The sequence below is a fragment of the Lactuca serriola genome, chromosome 3, assembly GCF_051521515.1.
Source record: "Lactuca serriola cultivar US96UC23 chromosome 3, Lser_US96UC23_V15, whole genome shotgun sequence".
Classification (NCBI taxonomy): Eukaryota; Viridiplantae; Streptophyta; class Magnoliopsida; order Asterales; family Asteraceae; genus Lactuca; species Lactuca serriola.
This window is the reverse complement of record NC_136410.1, coordinates 195,109,117-195,132,084: the sequence shown is the minus strand read 5'-3', so window position 1 is coordinate 195,132,084 and position 22,968 is coordinate 195,109,117. Positions and strand designations below refer to the sequence as shown.

Sequence of the window (22,968 nt, the reverse complement as noted above, 5' to 3'; positions counted from 1 at the left end):
GGTTCATTGGTTCATTGTTAATTATTGTTCTCTATTGAACCTAAAAGCATATAATTAATGGCTTTTATGACATTATCTCTTTGAAAAAAATTCTCAATTATCTCCATAACATATTTCCTACATTCAAATTTAATTGTACAATTAGTTAAACAAAATATCGATAAACCAACTCAAATCAACCTAACCTGTTTTAACCCATTTATCCAACATCATCAAAACATGAGTTTCTCACACCCCCTTATTGAAGGATACAAACCATGGTGTATTTCGAGGTAGAAAAAACCCGCAAAGAAATGCTACAATCTACATACATACATGTCATATAATATAACAAACACCATGTCGTACTTATTCCACACAGTAACACCACACACCAGCATCCAGAGAATCAATCTACAAAGTCGAAGGTATCTATATGTATCCATGGGTTTGAACAAACCCGACTTTCTCAGCCAATTTATCTGCTCCTTATGGGCCACTGCTTCCAGGCTTGTATGGCACTGATTTCACTTCCCCTCTATCGATTTTGTGTAGAAGAGGCGTAAATATCTCCCATGCTGCCTGTTGTGTTCATTCAATCCAAACAAGAAACTAAATTCAGGATGAATTCGTAACAAAATTTTGAAGTCCAGGCCAAAAGTTTAAATTTCATACCAAATTTGTAATATAATTAAAAATTTAGGTCAAAAGTGTAAATTTAGTTTATGAAGCATACCTTTAGCTCGTCTCCGCGAACAAAATGTTGTTGATCGCCTCTTATTCTGTTAACCAAACACCAATTTTGTTAAGCTTCTAGAAACAAACATTTTTTAGTATGTTTCGTAAATTTTAAGGTTTGGTTGATATTGGAATAAAAATTGAATATTTTAAATTAAAACTAAAGCTTACGTGTCAAGAATCAAACGTTCATAAGCTTCTGGAATGATGGTTTCTTGATATCGCTGTCTGTAAGACAAGTTTAATTCACTCTGAACTGTGTGCATCTCAAGCCCATGTTGCTTCACCTACATTCAAAATTACGTTAATACCCCTGCTTCATGTACATGGCCTCGGAAGGTTGTAGTCTAATGACAAACTCATTCCTACCTTGCTTTTCTCCTGGATAAATAAAAATATAAAAAATGAAAATTTTGATATAAAGGACATCCAAAATTACATTAATACCCCTTTTTCACATACATTTATATGTGTCGCCAGGAACATCCTTAAATTGCACACGAATCTCTGCCTTTCTTGAATTCAATGCTTTTCCTGCCTTCATAATAAAGGGAACACCTGCAACATGTCGTAATGTTATATACAGAATTAAAAATTAAACGAATTATAAAATAATATATATATATATATATATATATATATTCATACCTTCCCATCTTTCATTGTGGATCCTGTGAACCATGGTTGCAAATGTGGGAGTGTTTGAGTTGTCTGGAACTATGGGATCATCTCTATAACCTTCATATTGTCTAAGAACAACTTCATTGTCTTCAATTGGAAGAACAGATTGGAAAACCTGATTACATAAGCTCTCTAGGGTTATTTTCATAAGGGCATTTCCGTCTTTTTCACCAAGAAACCCTAGATGAGTCCCAAAAATATAAAATAACATTATCTTACTTTTGGTATTTATCTAGCTTCCTAATTATCCTCCAAGGATAATTCTAGATCCTCTAGAATCTCCGTAAAACCGTCCAAGGCTTATGAGAACTTCTAGAATGCCTGTTACTCAACTATTGAACAATTACACTATAACTCATGTACTTTTAATTAATCCAATTAATCTCAAAATTAATTCCAATTAATTTCTGATTAATTCTTAATTAAATAATACTATTTCTAATGAATATATTATTCTCACAATATATTAATAAATCATTTATTATGATTTCTAATTAATTTATTAATCATATACTAAATTAACAAATCATTCTGTCTCACCAAAACTTATCTTATTCAATTTCTAGGTTTGAGGGAAACCAAAAAGAATTGTGCTACTATCAATTCAAGTATATAACAATTATAGTTATGGGCTTAGACACCTAATCCAAGGTATCCCCACCACCTTCTTCTTCTTTAAGAACACTTCCAAAATACTCCAATGGACTCAAAATGCACTCTTCTCACTTAGGGTTTGCTTGGGGTCGTTTTTCACAGAGGGAGGTTGATGAAGAAATGAGACATGAAGCTATAATGGGGTTTAAATATGGACCAGACCCTAAAAATTAGGGTTAGCACAATCCTCATGTACACCCCACATACGTGGTATACGCCCAGCATACTAGGGCATGCCCTAGTACACCTAACGTACACAATGTACGCTCATCGTACTACACTAGGGAAAAATTACCATATTGCCACTATGGGCCATTTTGCGATCCTTTTTAATCCCAAGGGCTAAGAAGCAATATTATTCAAACATATGGTTGAAATTGAAATTAAAGTGACATAGGGATGTTACAAATTTATTAGTTATTTCCATATATAAATCTTACATATAATCTAAGTTGGTAAATAAACCATTTATAGAATAAAATATTCTCCAAAAGGGCATGCTTATGACTATGGATCACATTAGCCACTTAATATATGCAACTCTAACCTTCAAGGAACAAAACATTGTATGAAAATAAGCCAATTAATATAATCATACCATATGTAGTTCTAACCTTCAAGGAACAAAACGGGCCTTTGAGTAACAAATATTATAAGAATTCACAAAAAAAAATTTGTAACATCCCAAACTTCAGAAATATGATTTAAGGGATTAAAGTGTAAATTGAGGAAGCTACTCGATGAGTAGGTGCGATTACTCGTCGAGTCGGAGCGGATTTTGGTCGCGAGTTAAGTGACCAACTCGCCGAGTCAGCGGCTGGACTCGACGAGTTGATGCTGGGAAGAGAAAACCCTAATCTTAGGGTTTGCACCCTATTTAAAGGACCTTAAGTCCTCACCCCAACCTCTTTGTTACCCCTTGAGACTCAGAAAACCCTAAATTCATGTGTGAGCCTTTGGAGTGAGCTTGGAAGCTTTTGAAGGAGATTATAGCAAAGGAGGCTTGTAGATCAAGTGTATAGCATCAAGGGACTCATATAGATCCAGAATCTACTTCAGTTTGGGCACATTTTTGAGGTAACAAGTTGTTACCTTGATCCCTTCCTTTCTAGATCAACTTATGGATGGATTTGGGGCCATTTTAGTATGTTTAAGATCCATTTCGGGTTATGGGTCTATATCTGAGGTTGCAACTTCAGATCTAGACTTGCCTTTCTCCAGGAAATCATAAAGCATCAGCCCTTGGTTTGGTTGTGAAGCATTATTTCCTTAAACCCTAGCCCTAGCTTGTTTTGGGCCAATAGCACCTTGTACTCACGTAAAGTTGGCAGCTTTACGTGAGAGTCATGCCCTAGGAGGATGGATCTACAGTATGGAGCCTCTGCATGGCTCAAAAAGTGACTGTATGGATGAAGGACTGAAGAGACTCGGCGAGTCGCATGGGTTGACTCGGCGAGTCATATGATGATGGGCATGGACTCGACGAGTTGGATGAACAACTCGGCGAGTCTGATGAAGATTGTCGTGGACTCGGCGAATCTGTTCTTGGACTCGGCGAGTTATAGCGCAGAAACCACCAACCTCTTCTGGTTAAGACTCAGATCAGTGAGTTGAGTGGTGACTCAGTGAGTTGCACATGATAGGACTCGGAGACTGATGGACTCGACGATTCGTGGGGTGACTCGGCGATTCGAGTCGTGATATGAGAGTGTTCTGAGTTTAAGAACTCGGCGAGTCAATGGATTGACTCGGCGAGTAGGGTCAATCAGGAAGGTTGACTTTGGCCAGGACTTTGACTTTGACCCATTTGACCTTCAAGGGTATTATGGTAATTTGGATATTTATGTCAATGGACCACTAATGGCTATAGGTGTTGGAGTCTGGAGCAGTGCTTCGGGATTGTGCTTTCGTGGTTCGGTTCAGCAGTTGCAAGGTGAGTTATCCTCATTATACCCAAGGGTCTAAGGCACCAAGGCCGTCCCTTTGATTGTTATATGAGATAGTTACTATTGTGATATGCTAGTTGGTATTTTGGTAGAAAGGATTATTATGTGTTAGTATTGATTGTTTAGATCGGAATCCTGGTAGAATGGATGTGGCTATGCTTAGTGACCTATAGTTGGTCTGACTGTCTAAATGCTGGTAGGAGACTACCTGTTATATGTGCACATGTTTGAGCAGTCGTAGAGGGTATTCCTTCCCAGTAGGATGATAAGGCCCTAGTATGTTGTTTATGTAGACTGTTATGTGATTATCTGATAGGTGCACATGTTTGTTAGTGTATGGGCATTCCAACCCGATGGTTGTGGGCCAAGAGTATTCCATCCTGGTAGGATGATTGGACTCATAGTAGGTAGGGCATTCCAACCCGATGGTTATGGGCCAGGAGAATTCCATCCCGGTAGGATGATTGGACTCAAAGTAGGTAGGGCAATCCAACCCGATGGTTATGGGCCAGGAGTATTCCATCCCAGTAGGATGATTAGACTCATAGTAGGTTGGCATTCGAACCCGATTGTTGAGGTCCTGGGGTATTCCATCCTGAGGGATGATTGGACCCATAGTAGTTGTTGTATGTGTAGGTGTCTGGGCATTCCAACCTTATGGTATGGGCCAAGAGTATAACATCCTGGTTGGATGATTGGACTCATAGTATGTTGGCATTCCAACCCGAAGGTTGTGGACCAGGGGTATTCCAATCGGATGGTTGATTAGACCCAGAGTATGTTGTTCATTGTTGTATGTGTATAGTTATGTGTGTGTGGGTATTTTAGGGGAACTCACTAAGCTTTCGGGTTTACAGTTTCAGTTTATTGTTTCAGGTACATCAGGAGATCGTGGCAAGGCAAAGGCGTGATTGTACCGCTCCTCATATTTCATGATTTTGTGGTTTGGTTCTAGGGATACTCTGATGTTTAAACTATTTTGAAAACAAGTTGTAATAACTTAATGGTTTTTAATGGATTAAAATGTTTTAAATTGGCGTAAATTTTATGAGTGTTACAAGTTGGTATCAGAGCCTTGGTTTGAGTGAATTGGAGGAACATTCGTGTGAATCCAGTCTCAAATCAAGGGAAAATTTTCAAATGGTTTTCAAAATAAGTAAAGGAGGATGCAGAAGGTTCGATCAGCCGGAGCCAGTAAGTAGACCCCAAAATACCATATAATTTATTTGATTATGTGATATAATTAGAACAACATGCTAGTACTAGGCTAGGGATCTTCAGGAATTTCATGATAGAATTTCCTGATTACATGATGCCTGCTAGCCTAGGGTTTCCTTGTATGAAATTGACATCATTACTGTAGATATTTAGTGTATGCATCGCGGTTGTGCATAAGATCTTATAGCCTAAGAATGTTTGATTTGACCTTAGGGTAGGATTGGATATTCGAAAGTCTATAGGGTCCCGCATTATGTATGACTAGCATACACTAGTGCTATAGGGTTTGTGGAAGTTTCATGGATGGGTGAGTAGTGAGAGGCCGGGAGGCCAATTATGAGATATTCAGTATTCCTCTAGGAGTGAGGATTGAGCACTCGTTATGTCTGTATATGTTGTTAGGGTTTTGTGATGATACTTGAGACAAATATGGGTAGGTGTGGAAGGTAGTATGGGCCGGTACTACTGAAAGCACAAGACCCATACGCGTATCAAGGAAGTCACAACCCCAAGGGTTTTGGTTGGGAGATAGTTTCCAGGCTTTTACGAGGAATGTCTAATGTCCTTCTTGATGGATTTCAGTATGGTGGTTACGAGGCGCATTGGAGCAGGATCCGGTTCAGGATTAGGATCAGGAGAGGGTGGTCAGGATGGATCCGCACCACCCGAGGTCATTGGTCAGATGAGGACGGATGAGTTGGATGCTAGGATTCGTGAGATCCTGCATGATGAGGTTGCTGCTATGTTCCGGGCTCAGTTACCGGAAATGTTTGGGTCAATCAAGACTGCAATGGTTGAGTACTTCGATGAGCGCTATGCAGCTCTTGCAGAGATAACTACCGCAGCAGCCACAATGGCTGTAGCAGCGGCAGGGGGAGGAGCCGGTATGGGTTTTTAGTATCGGGACTTCGATAATACGAAGCCCCCTACCTTTGACGGAGTTCAGGATCCGATTGTTGCGATGAGATGGTTGTCGGATGTAGATGGATGTTTCTTCACATGTTCATGCCCTGTTGATCAGAGGGTGAGGTGTGCTCTGAACCTGCTAAGGCTCAGGGCAAAGGATTGGTGGAGGTTGACTATGGGATCATATTCTGACGCGCAGCGGGCTGCGGTTACTTGGGATCAGTTCTGAGACATGTTTTGTAACAACGCAAATTTTCAAACAAATTTTTTTTCATTTTAAAATAGAGTATTTTCATTCAAAACAAGGAATAAATAATTTAAGTGTCTTGTCAAATACAAACTGTCTAAATCCCAAGATCATAAAAGCATCCTTCAGTGTGTATCGATCACGCGGGCGCCTTCCCACGGTCCTCACTAGTACCTGAAACACATACATAACAACTGTAAGCATAAATGCTTAGTGAGTTCCCCAATATACAACTTACGCACATACGCCTTTCCAGGCCCTGACCTTCCGGTCCATGTGTCTCAGGGGACTTCCGTCCCTGCTGGGTAAACCTTCCGGTCCTACCCACGCCGACCTTCCGGTCCATCACACAACATATCGCCTTCCGGCCCATAACATAGCTGTTCTTCAGACTCGGCGAGTGGAGTCGGGGTGGCCCCGCGATTCTTCCACGAGGATCTCGTCGAGCCAAGAGGGATACTCGACGAGTAGAAAGGGAACATCAGGGGAAGTTGGGGAGGACGTCTAGACTCGCCGAGTCGTCATGGCACTCGCCGAGTCCTGTCGAGTTGACCGTTGACCGTTGACCGTTGACCAGAGTTGACCTAAGTCTGACTTCTTAGGAATAGTCACACTTAGAAGATATAAGTGTTAATGAGGGATATGTGATGTTATAGGGAGGTTGTAGCTCGTCGGATTGTGCACGAGTGATTTCAGGATTTGCTAGCTTTCAGCATTCACGAGGTGAGTCTTCTCACTATACTGTACCCGGAAGGGTTTGACTGTGTGACCGGAAGGTCAGATATGATATGTGATATGTATGTTATATGTGGTAAGTTATTTGTTATATGTGCTATGTATGTCATGGGCCGGAAGGCGATTATGTTATGGGCCGGAAGGCGATATGTTGTGTGATGGACCGGAAGGTCGGCATGGGTAGGACCGGAAGGTTTACCCAGCAGGGACGGAAGTCCCCTGAGACACATGGACTGGAAGGTCAGGGCCTGGAAAGGCGTATGTGCGTAAGTTGTATATTGGGGAACTCACTAAGCATTTATGCTTACAGTTGTTATGTATGTGTTTCAGGTACTAGTGAGGACCGTGGGAAGGCGCCGGCGTGATCGATACACACTGAAGGATGCTTTTATGATCTTGGGATTTAGACAGTTTGTATTTGACATGACACTTAAATTCTTTATGCCTTGTTTTGAATGAAAATACTCTATTTTAAAATGAAAAAAAAATTTGTTTGAAAATTTGCGTTGTTACAATTGGTATCAGAGCCTTGGTTTGAGGGATTCGGGTGCACCTTCGGGCGTAACTGAACTCAAACCGAGGATTTGAGGAAAACTTTTTAAATAAAGCCATAAACTTTTGTAAATGGTTTTGTGGTAAGCAAGAAAGAAGCAGTGTGTACGATCAGTCAGCGCCCGAACGGTAAAGATCCCCAAAATACCTTACAATATTATATGATATGAATTGTTATGCATGCTAGAAGACTAGGTATTCATGATAGGACTAGAGTGGCCTGATTTGTGATGCCTTAGTCTAGGGAAGTTTGCCGATATGAGATGCTTTGTTAGTGTGCGAGTAGATAGTGCATAACAGAAGTAGAGTACTCACTATCCGGGGTTTGGGGAGGAAGATTTGGGATGAATGCTGATGCGGTGTGGTCGGTAGTATTGGGCCCGTACTAGCGAAGACACCGGGTCAGTGGGAGGCCCAAGTAAGAATCCCTGGATATCGAAGACTGAGTAGGGTTGCGTTATCGAGTGCGATTACACTCGATGGAGTCTCTGATAGTTTTATGTTGTATTTCAGAGACATTATGATTAGACCACGTCACGGAGCGAGTTCGAGCGGTGTGAGTGACGAGGAGATTCGTCAGATGATTCACGAGGAGGTAGCGGCGGCGATCCGGGCTGAGATCCCGGAGATGTTTGGGCCTATTAAGACCACCCTGATGGAGACGTTTGACGAGCGGTACGCCGCATTGACTGAAGTTGCAGCCGCTGCAGCTACCGCAGCTGTGGCCGCTGCCAGGCCACAGGGGGGTGACTCGTTGCTGTTCCGGGAGTTCAGCAACACGAAGCCACCTGAGTTCGATGGGACGCAGGATCCGATTGCTGCGATGAGGTGGATCGCGGATATAGAGGGGTGCTTCTACACTTGTTCATGCCCGGAGCACCTCAGAGTACGGTTCGCTTTGAACCAGCTCCGTCTGGGAGCGAAGGACTGGTGGAAGTTCGTGACGGCGAACTTCACTCTGGCAGAGATTACAACAGTGACATGGGAGGGGTTTACTGCTATGTTCAGGGACGAGTACGTTCCCCCGGTGGAGAGGGAACGATTGGTTCAGGAGTTCTTAACCCTCAAGCAGGGTACTGATTCTGTTGCGGTGATCACGCGGAAGTTTCATGAGAGGGCGATGTTCTGCCCCGAGCTGGTATCCACTGATCAGGCTCGGATGAGCCGGTACTTGGGTGTGTTGAGGAGGGATATCCGGGAGTTTGTGTCAAACTCCACCTACCATACTTTTGTTGAGCTTCAGGCAAATGCCAAGAAGCGCGAGATCGAGTTGGAGACCCAGGCCAGGGAGGAGGCCGAGTCTCAGCGGGTGGACCGGCGACCGGTTCAGTTCCAACCGGCAGCCAAGCGGATAAAGTCCGCCGATTCGAGGACAGGAGGTTCGAAGGGCCGCACTTGCGGGAAGTGCGGCAAGAGTCATGATGGGGTATGTCGATCTGGTGCTTGCTACAAGTGTGGCAAGGAAGGGCACATTGCTAGGGAGTGCCCCAAGGGGTTTACGGTTTGCTTTCATTGCAACCAGACAGGCCATCGGAAGGCCGAGTGCCCTCAGCTTCGTCAAGGATCTGCACCTACTGCCGGGACTACTGAGACTCGACCGGTAAAGGTCGAGGCCCCGAGGGCTCGTGGGAGAGCCTTTCAGCTGACTGCGGAGGAGGTCCGCGCTGCGGCCGATGTTGTGGCAGGTATGCTGTAATTCGTGTATTCATTTTTTTATGTTGAGATGTTATGCTTATGTTATTATATGCGTAGGTACTTTCCTTGTGAACTCTGTGCCTGCCTTAGTGTTATTTGACTCGGGTGCGAGTAGGTCCTTTGTATCTTTAGCCTTTAGTCAGCATATCAGCGTTAGTCGTGAGTCGTTGAGCCGACCTTTGAGAGTTTCTATAGCTGACGAGAAAGTGATTTATGCCATGGAGGTTCTTCGGGGATGCGTGCTAGAGATTTTCGGGGTTGAATTCCCGATAGACCTGATTCCTATTGCGATGGGTGACGTCTGTGTCATCGTGGGCATGGACTGGTTGAGCCGATTCGGCGTTGTCATCGACTGTGAGCGTCAGTTGGTGACTATACGAGACCATAGTGGGGGAGTTCTTTCGGTGTACGGCGAGGGTACCCGTTCGGGATCTGCTTTTTGTTCGGCCGCTAGGGCGAGGCAGTGTATACAACAGGGCTGTAAGGGTTTTGTGGCGTATGTGATGGATACGCGAGAAGTTTCCGAGAGACCGAAGTCAGTGGAGGAGGTCCCAGTGGTGCGTGAGTTTCCAGATGTTTTCCCCGAGGAACTGCCGGGAGTACCTCCTGTGAGACAAGTAGAGTTTGGTATTGACCTGGTTCCGGGGGCCGCGCCTATTGCTAAGGTGCCTTATCGTCTTGCACCTCCAGAGATGCAAGAGTTGTCCTCGCAGCTCCAAGAGTTGTTGGGGAAGGGATTCATTCGGCCGAGCAGCTCGCCATGGGGAGCACCTATTCTGTTCGTCAAGAAGAAGGATGGTTCACACCGGATGTGCATTGATTACCGGGAGTTGAACAAGTTGACGGTCAAGAACCGTTACCCGTTACCGAGGATCGATGATTTATTTGATCAGTTGCAGGGAGCATCTTGGTTTTCCAAGATCGATCTGAGGTCAGGGTACCATCAGGTGAGAGTGCGGGATGAGGATGTCCAGAAGACAGCGTTTAGGACGCGTTATGGGCATTATGAGTTTGTGGTGATGCCTTTCGGGCTCACCAATGCCCCGGCGGTGTTCATGGATCTCATGAACAGGGTATGCAGGCCGATGTTGGATCGGTCAGTGATTGTATTTATCGACGACATTCTGGTGTATTCGAGATCTAGAGAGAAGCATGAGGAGCATTTGAGGGAGGTCCTTGAGGTGTTGAGGTCGGAGAAGCTTTATGCAAAGTTCTCCAAATGTGACTTCTGGTTGCGGGAGGTCCAATTTTTAGGACATGTTGTTAATCAGAAAGGGATATTGGTCGATCCGGCCAAGGTTGAGGCGGTGATGAGTTGGGAGGTGCCGAAGTCACCCTCTGAGATCAGAAGCTTCCTTGGGTTGGCAGGGTATTATCGGAGATTCATTAAGGATTTCTCCAAGATCGCAGTGCCGCTCACTAGATTGACCCGGAAGGGTGTTGCATTCTCATGGGGACCCGAGCAGCAGACCTCCTTTGAGACACTTCGACAGAGGTTGTGCGAAGCCCCGGTATTAACTCTCCCGGAAGGAATGGAAGATTTTGTAGTATATTGTGACGCATCGATTTCGGGACTGGGTGCAGTGTTGATGCAGAGGGGTCATGTGATAGCGTATGTGTCGAGGCAGCTGAAGCCTCATGAAGTGAGATATCCCACGCATGATTTAGAGTTGGGGGCAGTAGTATTCGCTCTCAAGATTTGGCGTCACTACCTGTATGGGGTTCGATGTACGATATACACGGACCATAAGAGCTTGAAATATTTGATGGATCAGGCCAACCTAAATATGCGTCAGAGGAGGTGGTTGGATGTGGTCAAGGATTATGATTGTGAGATCCTGTACCACCCAGGCAAGGCTAATGTGGTAGCCGACGCGTTGAGCCGCAGGGCGGAGAGCACTCCATTGCGAGATGTATGCTTGAGACTGACTGTGATGACTCCAGTATTGGATGCTATTCGTGGGGCACAGGTCGAGGCTGTGCGGCCATAAATGCAGAAGAAAGAGCGGATTGTGGGGTTAATTTCAGAGTTCGTTAAGGATGGGCGAGGGCTTACGACGTTTCAGGGTCGGATCTGGGTACCGTTCGTGGGCGGTACGCGTATTACTTTGATGGAAGAGGCTCATAGATCGAAATTCTCGATCCATCCCGGTGCTACAAAGATGTATTTGGATTTGAGGAAGGAGTATTGGTGGCCCTGTATGAAGAGGGACGTGGCATGGTTCGTTGAGAGGTGCTTGACCTGCCGTAGGGTTAAGGCCGAGCACCAGAGACCGCATGGCAAGTTACAGCCATTGGAGATTCCTAAGTGGAAGTGGGAACAAATCACTATGGACTTCATCACCAAATTGCCGAGAACTGCCAGGGGAGTTGATGCAATTTGGGTGATTGTGGATAGGTTGACGAAGAGTGCACACTTCCTTGCCATCAGCGAGAGTTCTTCAGCGGAGAAGTTGGCGGAGATATATGTGAGAGAAGTAGTATCTCGGCATGGAGTGCCGATCTCGATTGTTTCAGACCATGATGTGCGCTTCACTTCCAGATTCTGGAAGAAATTCCATGAGGAGCTGGGTACTAAATTGCATTTTAGTACCGCATACCATCCCCAGACAGACGGTCAGAGCGAGCGGACGATTCAGACGCTGGAGGACATGCTTCGAGCGTGTGTGTTAGACTTCGGGGGTAGCTGGGATGCGTATTTACCCTTAGCAGAGTTTTCCTACAACAACAGCCATCATTCGAGCATTGGTATGCCGCCTTTTGAGCTGTTGTATGGTAGGAGGTGTCGGACCCCCATTTGCTGGGGAGAGGTGGGACAGAGAGTGATGGGCAGCACAGAGCTCGTGCTTCAGATGACAGAGCAGATTCAGCAAGTTAGACAAAGGTTATTGACCGTCCAGAGCCGACAGAAGAGTTATGCAGATAGGCGCCGATCCGAGCTTGAGTTTCAAGTCGGCGACTTCGTTCTCCTGAAGGTCTCTCCTTGGAAGGGAGTGATTCGATTCAGGAAGAGGGGCAAGTTGGGGCCCCGGTATATTGGGCCATTTCGTGTGATTCCAAGGATAGGCCGGGTAGCCTATCGGTTGGAGTTGCCAGCGGAGTTGGGACAGATCCACGACACCTTCCATGTGTCGCAATTGAGGAAGTGCATAGCCGATGAGTCGACAGTGGTTCCATTAGAGGACATTCAGGTGGATGCGAGCCTGAATTATGCCGAGAGACCAGTGGCCATCAGGGATCGGAAGATCAAGGTTCGGAAATGACTTGGGAGCCGGAACGTGAGATGCGGGAGCAGCATCCGGAGCTATTTTCAGAGTGAGACTTCGAGGGCGAAGTCTAATCCTAGTGGGGGAGAGTTGTAACAGCCCGGAATCTCAGGTATTGTTAAATTATGTTTTTGGGGTGATTTAAGAGGGGACTCGGCGAGTTGGAGCCTAGACTCGCCGAGTAGGATCGCAGACTTGGTCGCGGGTTCGCGACTGGACTCGACGAGTCCAGATATGGACTCGGCGAGTCGACGCTGTTCAGCAGAAACCCTAGCCGTTTGGTTTTGGAACGTATATAATGCACTTATAGGCCGTCATTGTCCGTCTTTAGTCGACTGAGAAGAACCCTAAACGGTTGTGGGCATCTAGAGCAAGATTGAAGGATATTAGGGCTTTGAAGAAATTGTTGTGCAAGGAGGAGAAGAGTTTTGGCTAAAGGAACAGCAAGGGATTCGAGTTCTGCGGTTTGGGGACACAAAGAGTGCGTTATTCAGGTAATATTTCGGATCCTTTCTGTATTGTTGATGTGTGCATGGATTTAGGGTTTATGGAACCCATTTGGTGATTAGATGAATTAGTACCTTGTTACCCAAACGACTATAACCCTGTATTAGGACCTTTAGAGGTCCAGAAGGTCCCATGCTTGTGTATTTCGGGACAAAACTTATCTCAGGAAGCAGTTGATCGACTGCATGGCATGGACTCGCCGAGTCCGATGAACAGACTCGGCGAGTAGCTTGGAGATTCACTGGAACTCGTCGAGCTGTTCTTCAGACTCGGCGAGTGGAGTCGGGGTGGCCCCGCGATTCTTCCACGAGGATCTCGTCGAGCCAAGAGGGATACTCGAAGAGTAGAAAGGGAACATCAGGGGAAGTTGGGGAGGACGTCTAGACTCGCCGAGTCGTCATGGCACTCGCCGAGTCCTGTCGAGTTGACCGTTGACCGTTGACCGTTGACCAGAGTTGACCTAAGTCTGACTTCTTAGGAATAGTCACACTTAGAAGATATAAGTGTTAATGAGGGATATGTGATGTTATAGGGAGGTTGTAGCTCGTCGGATTGTGCACGAGTGATTTCAGGATTTGCTAGCTTTCAGCATTCACGAGGTGAGTCTTCTCACTATACTGTACCCGGAAGGGTTTGACTGTGTGACCGGAAGGTCGGATATGATATGTGATATGTATGCTATATGTGGTAAGTTATTTGTTATATGTGCTATGTATGTCATGGGCCGGAAGGCGATTATGTTATGGGCCGGAAGGCGATATGTTGTGTGATGGACCGGAAGGTCGGCGTGGGTAGGACCGGAAGGTTTACCCAGCAGGGACGGAAGTCCCCTGAGACACATGGACCGGAAGGTCAGGGCCTGGAAAGGCGTATGTGCGTAAGTTGTATATTGGGAAAGGCGTATGTGCCTTTCCAGGCCCTGACCTTCCGGTCCATGTGTCTCAGGGGACTTCCGTCCCTGCTGGGTAAACCTTCCGGTCCTACCCACGCCGACCTTCCGGTCCATCACAGAACATATCGCCTTCCGGCCCATAACATAATCGCCTTCCGGCCCATGACATACATAGCACATATAACAAATAACTTACCACATATAGCATACATATCACATATCATATCCGACCTTCCGGTCACACAGTCAAACCCTTCCGGGTACAGTATAGTGAGAAGACTCACCTCGTGAATGCTGAAAGCTAGCAAATCCTGAAATCACTCGTGCACAATCCGACGAGCTACAACCTCCCTATAACATCACATATCCCTCATTAACACTTATATCTTCTAAGTGTGACTATTCCTAAGAAGTCAGACTTAGGTCAACTCTGGTCAACGGTCAACGGTCAACGGTCAACTCGACAGGACTCGGCGAGTGCCATGACGACTCGGCGAGTCTAGACGTCCTCCCCAACTTCCCCTGATGTTCCCTTTCTACTCTTCGAGTATCCCTCTTGGCTCGACGAGATCCTCGTGGAAGAATCGCGGGGCCACCCCGACTCCACTCGCCGAGTCTGAAGAACAGCTCGACGAGTTCCAGTGAATCTCCAAGCTACTCGCCGAGTCTGTTCATCGGACTCGGCGAGTCCATGCCATGCAGTCGATCAACTGCTTCCTGAGATAAGTTTTGTCCCGAAATACACAAGCATGGGACCTTCTGGACCTCTAAAGGTCCTAATACAGGGTTATAGTCGTTTGGGTAACAAGGTACTAATTCATCTAATCACCAAATGGGTTCCATAAACCCTAAATCCATGCACACATCAACAATACAGAAAGGATCCGAAATATTACCTGAATAACGCACTCTTTGTGTCCCCAAACCGCAGAACTCGAATCCCTTGCTGTTCCTTTAGCCAAAACTCTTCTCCTCCTTGCATAACAATTTCTTCAAAGCCCTAATATCCTTCAATCTTGCTCTAGATGCCCACAGCCGTTTAGGGTTCTTCTCAGTCGACTAAAGACGGACAATGACGGCCTATAAGTGCATTATATACGTTCCAAAACCAAACGGCTAGGGTTTCTGCTGAACAGCGTCGACTCGCCGAGTCCATATCTGGACTCGTCGAGTCCAGTCGCGAACCCGCGACCAAGTCTGCGATCCTACTTGGCGAGTCTAGGCTCCAACTCGCCGAGTCCCCTCTTAAATCACCCCAAAAACATAATTTAACAATACCTGAGATTCCGGGCTGTTACATGTTCAGTACCCGTTATGTTCCGCGGGTTAAGCAGGAAAGGTTGGCTCAAGAGTTTTTGGAGTTGAAACAGGATTCAGAGTTGGTGACGGAGATCACCAAGATGTTTATAGAGAGGGCGATGTTTTGCCCTAAGTTTGCTTCGGAGCAGGCTCAGATGACCCGGTACCTAAGCATGCTCAAGACGGATATCAAGAAGTTCGTATCTACACAGAGATGTAGTACCTTGTTGGAGTTGCAGGAGGCTGCCAGGCGGCGTGAGTTAGAGATTGAGCACCAGCTGAGGGAGCAGAGGCAGGCCCCGGTGCAGTCGCAGCCTGCGCCGAAACGGAGGAGGGTCGTTGATTATCGTCAGGGAAGTCCGAGGAGTCACACTTGTGGGAAGTGCGGTAAGGTACATGATGGAGTTTGTCGGTCTTCTTTTGGGTGCCACAAGTGTGGCAAGGAGGGCCATATAGCCAGGGATTGCAGACAGCAGGCTCCAGCTGCCAGAGTCTGACTTTGTTATCATTGTGATCAGGTGGGCCATATGAAGGCCCAGTGTCCCCTCTTGGCTGCTAGGCCAGTGCAGGCCCTAGCACTAGCCACTTTGAGGCTTATTGGCAGGGGTCAGGGTAGAGTAGAGCCTCCATTGGCACGGAGTAGATAGGAATCGAACCCACGACATTGGCACAAAAAGGCGGCTCATAAGCCAGTTGAACTAGAAAAAGTCTAATAAAATTATTGCGTAACATAATATATAATGTATAATAACTATATAAATTGGCGAAAAATCGGGCCCCATTTTTTTCGGGGCCCTGTGCAGTTGCACACCTTGCACACCCTCAAAACCGGGCCTGCCCATAGCAGTTGTTGTTGTATGTGTGGATGTCCGGGCATTCCAACCCGATAGTTGTGGGCTGAGAGTATTCCATCCTGGTAGGATGATTGGACTCATAGTATATTGGCATTCCAACCCGAAGGTTGTGGGCCAGGGGTATTCCAACCGGATGGTTGAGTGGACCCATAGTATGTTGTTTATTGTTGTATGTGTATAGTTATGTGTGTGTGGGTATTTTGGGGGAGCTCACTAAGCTTTCGGGCTTACAGTTTCAGTTTATTGTTTCAGGTACATCAGGAGATCGTGGCAAGGCAAAGGCGTGATCGTATTGCTCCTCATATTTCATGATTTTGTGATTTGGTTCTGGGGATACTCTGATGTTTAAACTATTTTGAAAACAAGTTGTAATAACTTAATGGTTTTTTAATGGATTAAAATGTTTTAAATTGGCGTAAATTTTATGAGTGTTACATGTTTCCAACTAGAAGACTTGACATGTTTGACATTCAATAAAAATTAGTATTAAAAGGAAAAAAAAAACATCAAACATCTCATAAGGATTTCCTAAACTTGAATGAAAATAATAACAAAAACAAAACAAAAAAATGTAAGAGCTTACAAGAACCAAAACAACCGGATTGTAACGGATATGGATCCTAACTTAAAAGCATAATCATAACTTGAAACTAATGGTGGTACCCACTCTCGTAACATAAAATTTTTAGAAAGAAGGGAATTTGAGATGTTATGGATTACAACAAAACTAATGGTTTTTTCACAAGAAACATACCCACCTAAATCAAATAAACCAAATTATCCGAAAACCGAATAATCCAAATCAAATAAACAAAACACCATTTGATTCGGTTCGGTTATTCGGTTTCTGTTTTTTATCACACTCCTGGGAACAATGTTGATGCAGGTTCTCGAGAAATTTATGATAAATTAATGACATTTTCAATTTTTTCCTTCGACCACTAATAACAATAATACATCTCTCTGTAAACGTTGAAGTTTGCAGGTTGCACATGAATTAAACCATATTTTTTTTAAAATATTATGACAAATATATCCAAAAAATAACTAAAGTATTATCATCAATTGCATTATTTAGCGACTATATAAGATTAGCTATCCCCGAGGAAACAAAAGTTGTAAGTTGCACATGAATTAAACCATATTTTTTTTTAAATATTATGACAAATATATCCAAAAAAATAACTAAAGTATTATCATCAATTGCATTATTTAGTGACTATATAAGATTAGCTATCCCTGAGGAAACAAAAATTTTACAACTTGATGATGCCTATATGTAAAATATAATTCTTATTGTATTGCATTTTGAGTATTAAGTAAATCATCATTCTTGTTATAGTAGACATTTTATCTTTTTGAGATATATTATTTTGTAGCATTCATCACAATTATATAATTTAATATTGTGTATTTTTTGAGATATATTACTTTGTAGCACTCATCACAATTATATAATTTAATATTATGTATTGGTTATGAATTCAATTGTTCACAATCTTGAGGGTTAAGAGAGTAAGATGGATCTAATTTTGAAATTTATTAAAAGAGTTTAGACTTAAGATCAAAGGTCACTCCCATTGACAATTGACAAAGTCTAATTTTATATATATAAATACGTTTTAGATGCATAAGATATATAAACCTTGGCTGAAAAAAAAAAAAAAAACTCTGAAAATATCAACGGCTTTTACAAAACCAAAAAATATATTGGGCTAATTGCATACAAAATCTTCATATAATTAATGGCTTTTACGACATTATCCCTTTGAAAAAAATTCTCAATTATCTCCATAACACATTTCCTACAATCAAATTCAATACATAAGTTGTCCAATTAGTTAAAACAAAATATCAATAAACCAACTCAACTCAACCCAACCTGTTTTAACCCATTTATCCAACATCATGAAAACATGACTTTCTCACACCCCCTTATTGAAGGATACAAACCATGGTGTATTTGGAGGTAGAAAAAAACCCGCAATGAAATGCTACAATCTACATACATGTCATATAATATAACGAACACCATGTCGTACTTATTCCACACAATAACACCACGCACCAGCATCCGGAGAATCAATCTACAAAGTCGGAGGTATCCATATGTATCCATGGGTTTGAACAAACCCGGCTTTCTCAGCCAATTTATCCGCTCCTTCCGGGCCTCTGCTTCCAGGCTTGTATGGCACTGATTTCACTTCCCCTCTATCGATTTTGTGTAGAAGAGGTGTAAATATCTCCCAAGCTGCCTGTTGTATTCATTCAATCCAAACAAGAAACTAAATTTAGGATGAAATCGTAACAAATTTTGAAGTCCGGGCCAAAAGTGTAAATTTCAGACCAAATTTGTAATAAAATTAAAAATTTAGGCCAAAAGTGTAAATTTAGTTTATGAAGCGTACCTTTAGCTCGTCTCTGCGAACGAAATGTTGTTGATCGCCTCTTATTCTGTTAACCAAACACCAATTTTGTTAAGCTTCTAGAAACAAACATTTTTTTTAGTATGTTTCGTAAATTTTAAGGTTTGGTTGATATTGGAATAAAAATTGAATATTTTAAATTAAAATTAAAGCTTACGTGTCAAGAATCAAACGTTCATAAGCTTCTGGAATGACGGTTTGTTGATATCGTTGCCTGTAAGACAAGTCTAATTCACTCTGAGCTGTGTGCATCTCAAGCCCAGGTTGCTTCACCTACATTCAAAATTACGTTAATACCCCTCCTTCACAACCGTCCAAAATTACATTAATATCCCTTCATTGTTTATTTACTTACTGTTAGCTTCATGTACATGGCCTCTGAAGGTTGTAGTCTGATGACAAACTCATTTCTGCCTTGCTTTTGACCTGAATAAATAAAAATATAAAAATGAAAATTTTGATATAAAGGACATCCAAAATTACATTAATACCCCTCCTTCACATACATTTATATATGTCGCCCGGAACATCCTTAAATTGCACACGAATCTCTGCCTTTCTTGAATTCAATGCTTTTCCTGCCTTCATAATAAAGGGAACACCTGCAACATGTCGTAATGTTCATATATAGAATTAAAAATTAAACGAATTATAAAATTATAATTAATATAAAATATAAAATATTTATTTTGATACCTTCCCATCTTTCATTGTGGATCCTGAGAACCATGGTGGCAAATGTGGGAGTGTTTGAGTTGTCTGGAACTGTGGGATCATCTCTATAACCTTCATATTGTCCAAGAACAACTTCATTGTCTTCAATTGGAAGAACAGATTGGAGAACCTGATTACATAAGCTCTCTATGGTTATTTTCATGAGGGCATTTCCGTCTTTTTCACAAAGATCAAAATCGAATCCCTGTCCCACCTTTTTGGGTGGAATATAAGATTGCAAATTTTGTTCCATTGACTGGATTGGACTGAACAAGCTTTGTAGACTATTTTCAATGATGAAGGGCATTTTCGTCTTTTTCACAAATGAGAGATCTAGAGGGAGTCCATGTCCCATCCTTTTGTGTGGGACTAAAAATTGCAAATTTGTCCCGTTGATATCAGAGGACTAGAAGATTTGTAGTATTTGGAGGGCATTTACGTCTTTTGCACATATAAATTTTAACAAAAAGTTTGAATTAATAATTATATACCTTCACTTTCTCATCACGAACATGCTCAGGCTTTAAAGAAACAGGTTTCTCCATAGCAACTAGACAAAGCACCTGTATTTATAAACAAATATCTTTTTTACATTTTTTTTAATGGGGAAACAATGATAAAAAATTTATTTTTTAAACATGTCAAGAATAAATTTAATCTTCTTTTCTTACCTGTAATAGATGATTCTGAATGATGTCTCTGATAATACTGTAAAGAAGAACACAAAGAAGTTAATATTTTCAATGTGTGGATTATAAATTTATAATATTACTATAAAATGAACAAAATATTATTATTATTACCCATATTGATCGAAATATCCACCTCGACCTTCAGTTCCAAAATCCTCTCTAAACACAATCTAAAAGAAAAATTTTATAAAAAAATTAGAATCTAATGAATGAAACTACACTTTCTGATTTCATAAAATTATATTAATAAAGGTTTACAAGATTATCTCACCTGAATATTGGAAATGTTGTCACGATTCCATAGGGGCAAGAAGAACCGATTTGCAAAACGAAGCACCATCTATAATTTTATTAAAAGAAAAGTTTAAGGAGAATGAATATTTGGAAAGATTAAAAAAGAAAAATTGGGTAGTTTTAGACTTTCAGTGTTGTTATTACCAAGTTTTGCACCAATTCTTTTCCTAAATAATGATCGATACGATAGATTTGTGGTTCTTCAAATAGTTCTCCAATTTGGGCACTGAGTTCTTCAGCAGATTCCAAATCCTTTCCAAAAGGCTTCTCAACAACAATTCGAGTCCATCCACCAAGATCAGCTGCAAAATAACAATAACTTTCATAAATCCAATTGACACATATTTAGATACAATGGAATTTGAAATGGGATTAGGGATTAGGGATAAGTACATTTATTCATGCAATAGCTCTTGATCATTTTGCAGACTGGTGGATAAACAGAAGGAGGAAGGGCAAGGTAGAAGAGTCTTCTTGATGATCCTTCTGTACTGTTTTTTGATAGTTCATATTCAGAAATTGCCTTGTCTAATGATCGAAATCCCTCTTCAGTATCATAAGCACCAGCTACATATTTGATCTATACAAGAAACCAAAGGTTTTCACTTTTCACATCTAGAACAGAGGTTCTGTTTTCAATGGAATTGAGGTAGTAGAAAAGGGAAAAGAAAAAAAAAAAAGTATGTTCAGTTATTCAGTACTTACCAATTGCAGAAACTGGCCTACATCTTCCTCATGTGTGCTCTCAAAACCTTTGCATGGTGTAAGATATCTGAAGTATTAGATAGTACACAGAACTTTTAGGAAGTGAAATACTAGATCTCGCATCATCTATGGTGAAACAAGTTGGTAAAATGAATCAACAATGAGAAAGTGGAAGAGGAGAATGTATTAAACTGCAATGCATGCATCGTTTATGATGCGCAAACTGGAATTTGATCTATCCTACTTGTGATTCTACAGAAGATATGGTTTTTTTGAAGAAATTCTCACCCACGAATGCGATCTCTCAAGTCGTTGTCTGAAATTTTGGTCCTCGCATAGCCGAAGATATGAACATCGTGCGATTGAATAAATCCCTGACGATAGAGATGAAAGAGTGCAGGAAACGTCTTCTTCTTCGCAAGATCACCAGAAGCCCCAAGCACGATAATCGAGAGACATCCAGTTTCAGGCTCATACTCACTCACCAGAGCTTCGTTCTTAAGAGGAGCTCTGTTTTCAACAGACCATTGACCTGATCCCATCTCTATAACTTGTAGTAGAATTCCTCACAAAATTCCAAATCAAGCTTAGCTTCACTGTTCCACCACTACTCTGTATCAAATTCTATAAAAGAACAAAAGATAAATGAGAAGAAAAGCTACAGATTTACCTCAAATCATGTAAAAGTACAGATTAGCAGAGTACAATAGATCAACGACTAACACTGAACAAATTTAGCAAACCCTAAACTGCTCCCCCAACAACAGAAATGGTAGGTAAGATAAAAAAAACGAACAACAGATCCAGATTCCAGACTACAATCTAGATCAAAGAACATTACTCGATGACAAAATTGGTTTACATTTACCTGATCACAGACCGATATAAACTAAGAATCACTACAATACGAGATAGGGAATCAATCAAAAACCAAAAATCAGATTAGAGTAACGGAAAAAAAAAACAGCATGAAGCACCTTTTAGAGAGAATTGGTAGGTAACTACTGGCGTTTTGTTCTTCTGGTGTTGCTGATAACTGAAGCCAGAAGCTATAAAAACATATAAGACCTTTCAGAGACTACTGTAAAGAGGTGCTCAACAACCACCAAACTATGGAATATTGGAGTTGGAAATCGTTGAATAAAAAATTTTAGTCGTACTTTTCTGACTTTTCCGTCAGCCGCCGTGTGCATTGACGTCACACGTGTCTTTCGCTGTTCATTTTAATAGATATTTTCGAGCAAGAAAATTTAACCGTCGACTGTTTATTTATTTTTTTTAAGTGGTTTATAAGGTGGTGTTATAGTTATAAAATTAATTAAAATTTTATATTAAAAAATTAAAATTATTAATTAATTATTTTAAATAAATTATTATTTAAAAGATATTTTTTAGTTATATAAAATTATAATCGTTAATTTAAATATATGAAGTTATCTTATATTATAATCTATATTAATTATATTTTATCTAATCTAATATTGTTAATTTAATATAATTAAAGTGAAAATATTTAAAATTTGAAATATATAATTAATATGTTGATAAGTGACATGATAGGGGACATATAATTTTAATAAGAAATTCTAATATAAAGCTATGGGGAGTGGTCACACCCACTCCACCGGAAAAGTGTTGTCACCTATGCGCTACGTCAGCTTCACACCCAATCCACTAGACTTTGGAAATGGTTACCACTACACAAATTCTTTTTTTTTTTTAACATGATATTAAATAAAAAACAAATTACAAACCATAATTAATATAAAAAACACAAATTAAAAAACAAAAACACACATTACATTAAAATTAAAAACACATTACATTAATATAAAAAACACAAATTAAAATTATTAAATTCTTAAAAAAACATAAAAAAATTAAAATTCTAAATTACTTAAAACCATAAATAAAATCCTAAATTTCTTAAAATCATTAAGATTAGAACCTAAAGTCCATATTTCTCCC

At 41.7% G+C, this 22,968-nt stretch overlaps 1 protein-coding gene across 4 annotated transcripts; it reads right to left on the bottom strand.

Moving 5' to 3' along the window:
• Positions 1 to 375: 375 nt before the first annotated feature.
• LOC145093480 (glucose-6-phosphate 1-dehydrogenase 6, cytoplasmic-like) lies at positions 376 to 22,134 on the bottom strand. 4 transcript variants are annotated; one of them, XM_079031619.1, is made up of 15 exons: positions 21,978 to 22,134; positions 21,289 to 21,624; positions 21,001 to 21,067; positions 20,689 to 20,875; positions 20,440 to 20,597; positions 20,273 to 20,341; positions 20,113 to 20,171; positions 19,981 to 20,017; positions 19,801 to 19,872; positions 19,292 to 19,439; positions 19,102 to 19,197; positions 18,951 to 19,021; positions 18,753 to 18,868; positions 18,578 to 18,623; positions 376 to 561 (listed from the first exon to the last, which is right to left on the bottom strand). In XM_079031619.1, the coding sequence occupies exons 2-15, from the start codon at positions 21,540 to 21,542 to the stop codon at positions 469 to 471; spliced, it is 1,473 nt and encodes a 490-aa protein (XP_078887745.1). In that variant the 5' UTR covers positions 21,543 to 21,624; positions 21,978 to 22,134; the 3' UTR covers positions 376 to 468. The 4 variants fall into 4 exon arrangements, with proteins under 4 accessions (XP_078887745.1, XP_078887742.1, XP_078887743.1 ...); XM_079031616.1 differs by lacking the exon at positions 376 to 561 and adding an exon at positions 18,007 to 18,424; XM_079031617.1 differs by lacking the exons at positions 376 to 561; positions 21,978 to 22,134 and adding exons at positions 18,007 to 18,424; positions 21,869 to 21,889.
• Positions 22,135 to 22,968: the final 834 nt, after the last annotated feature.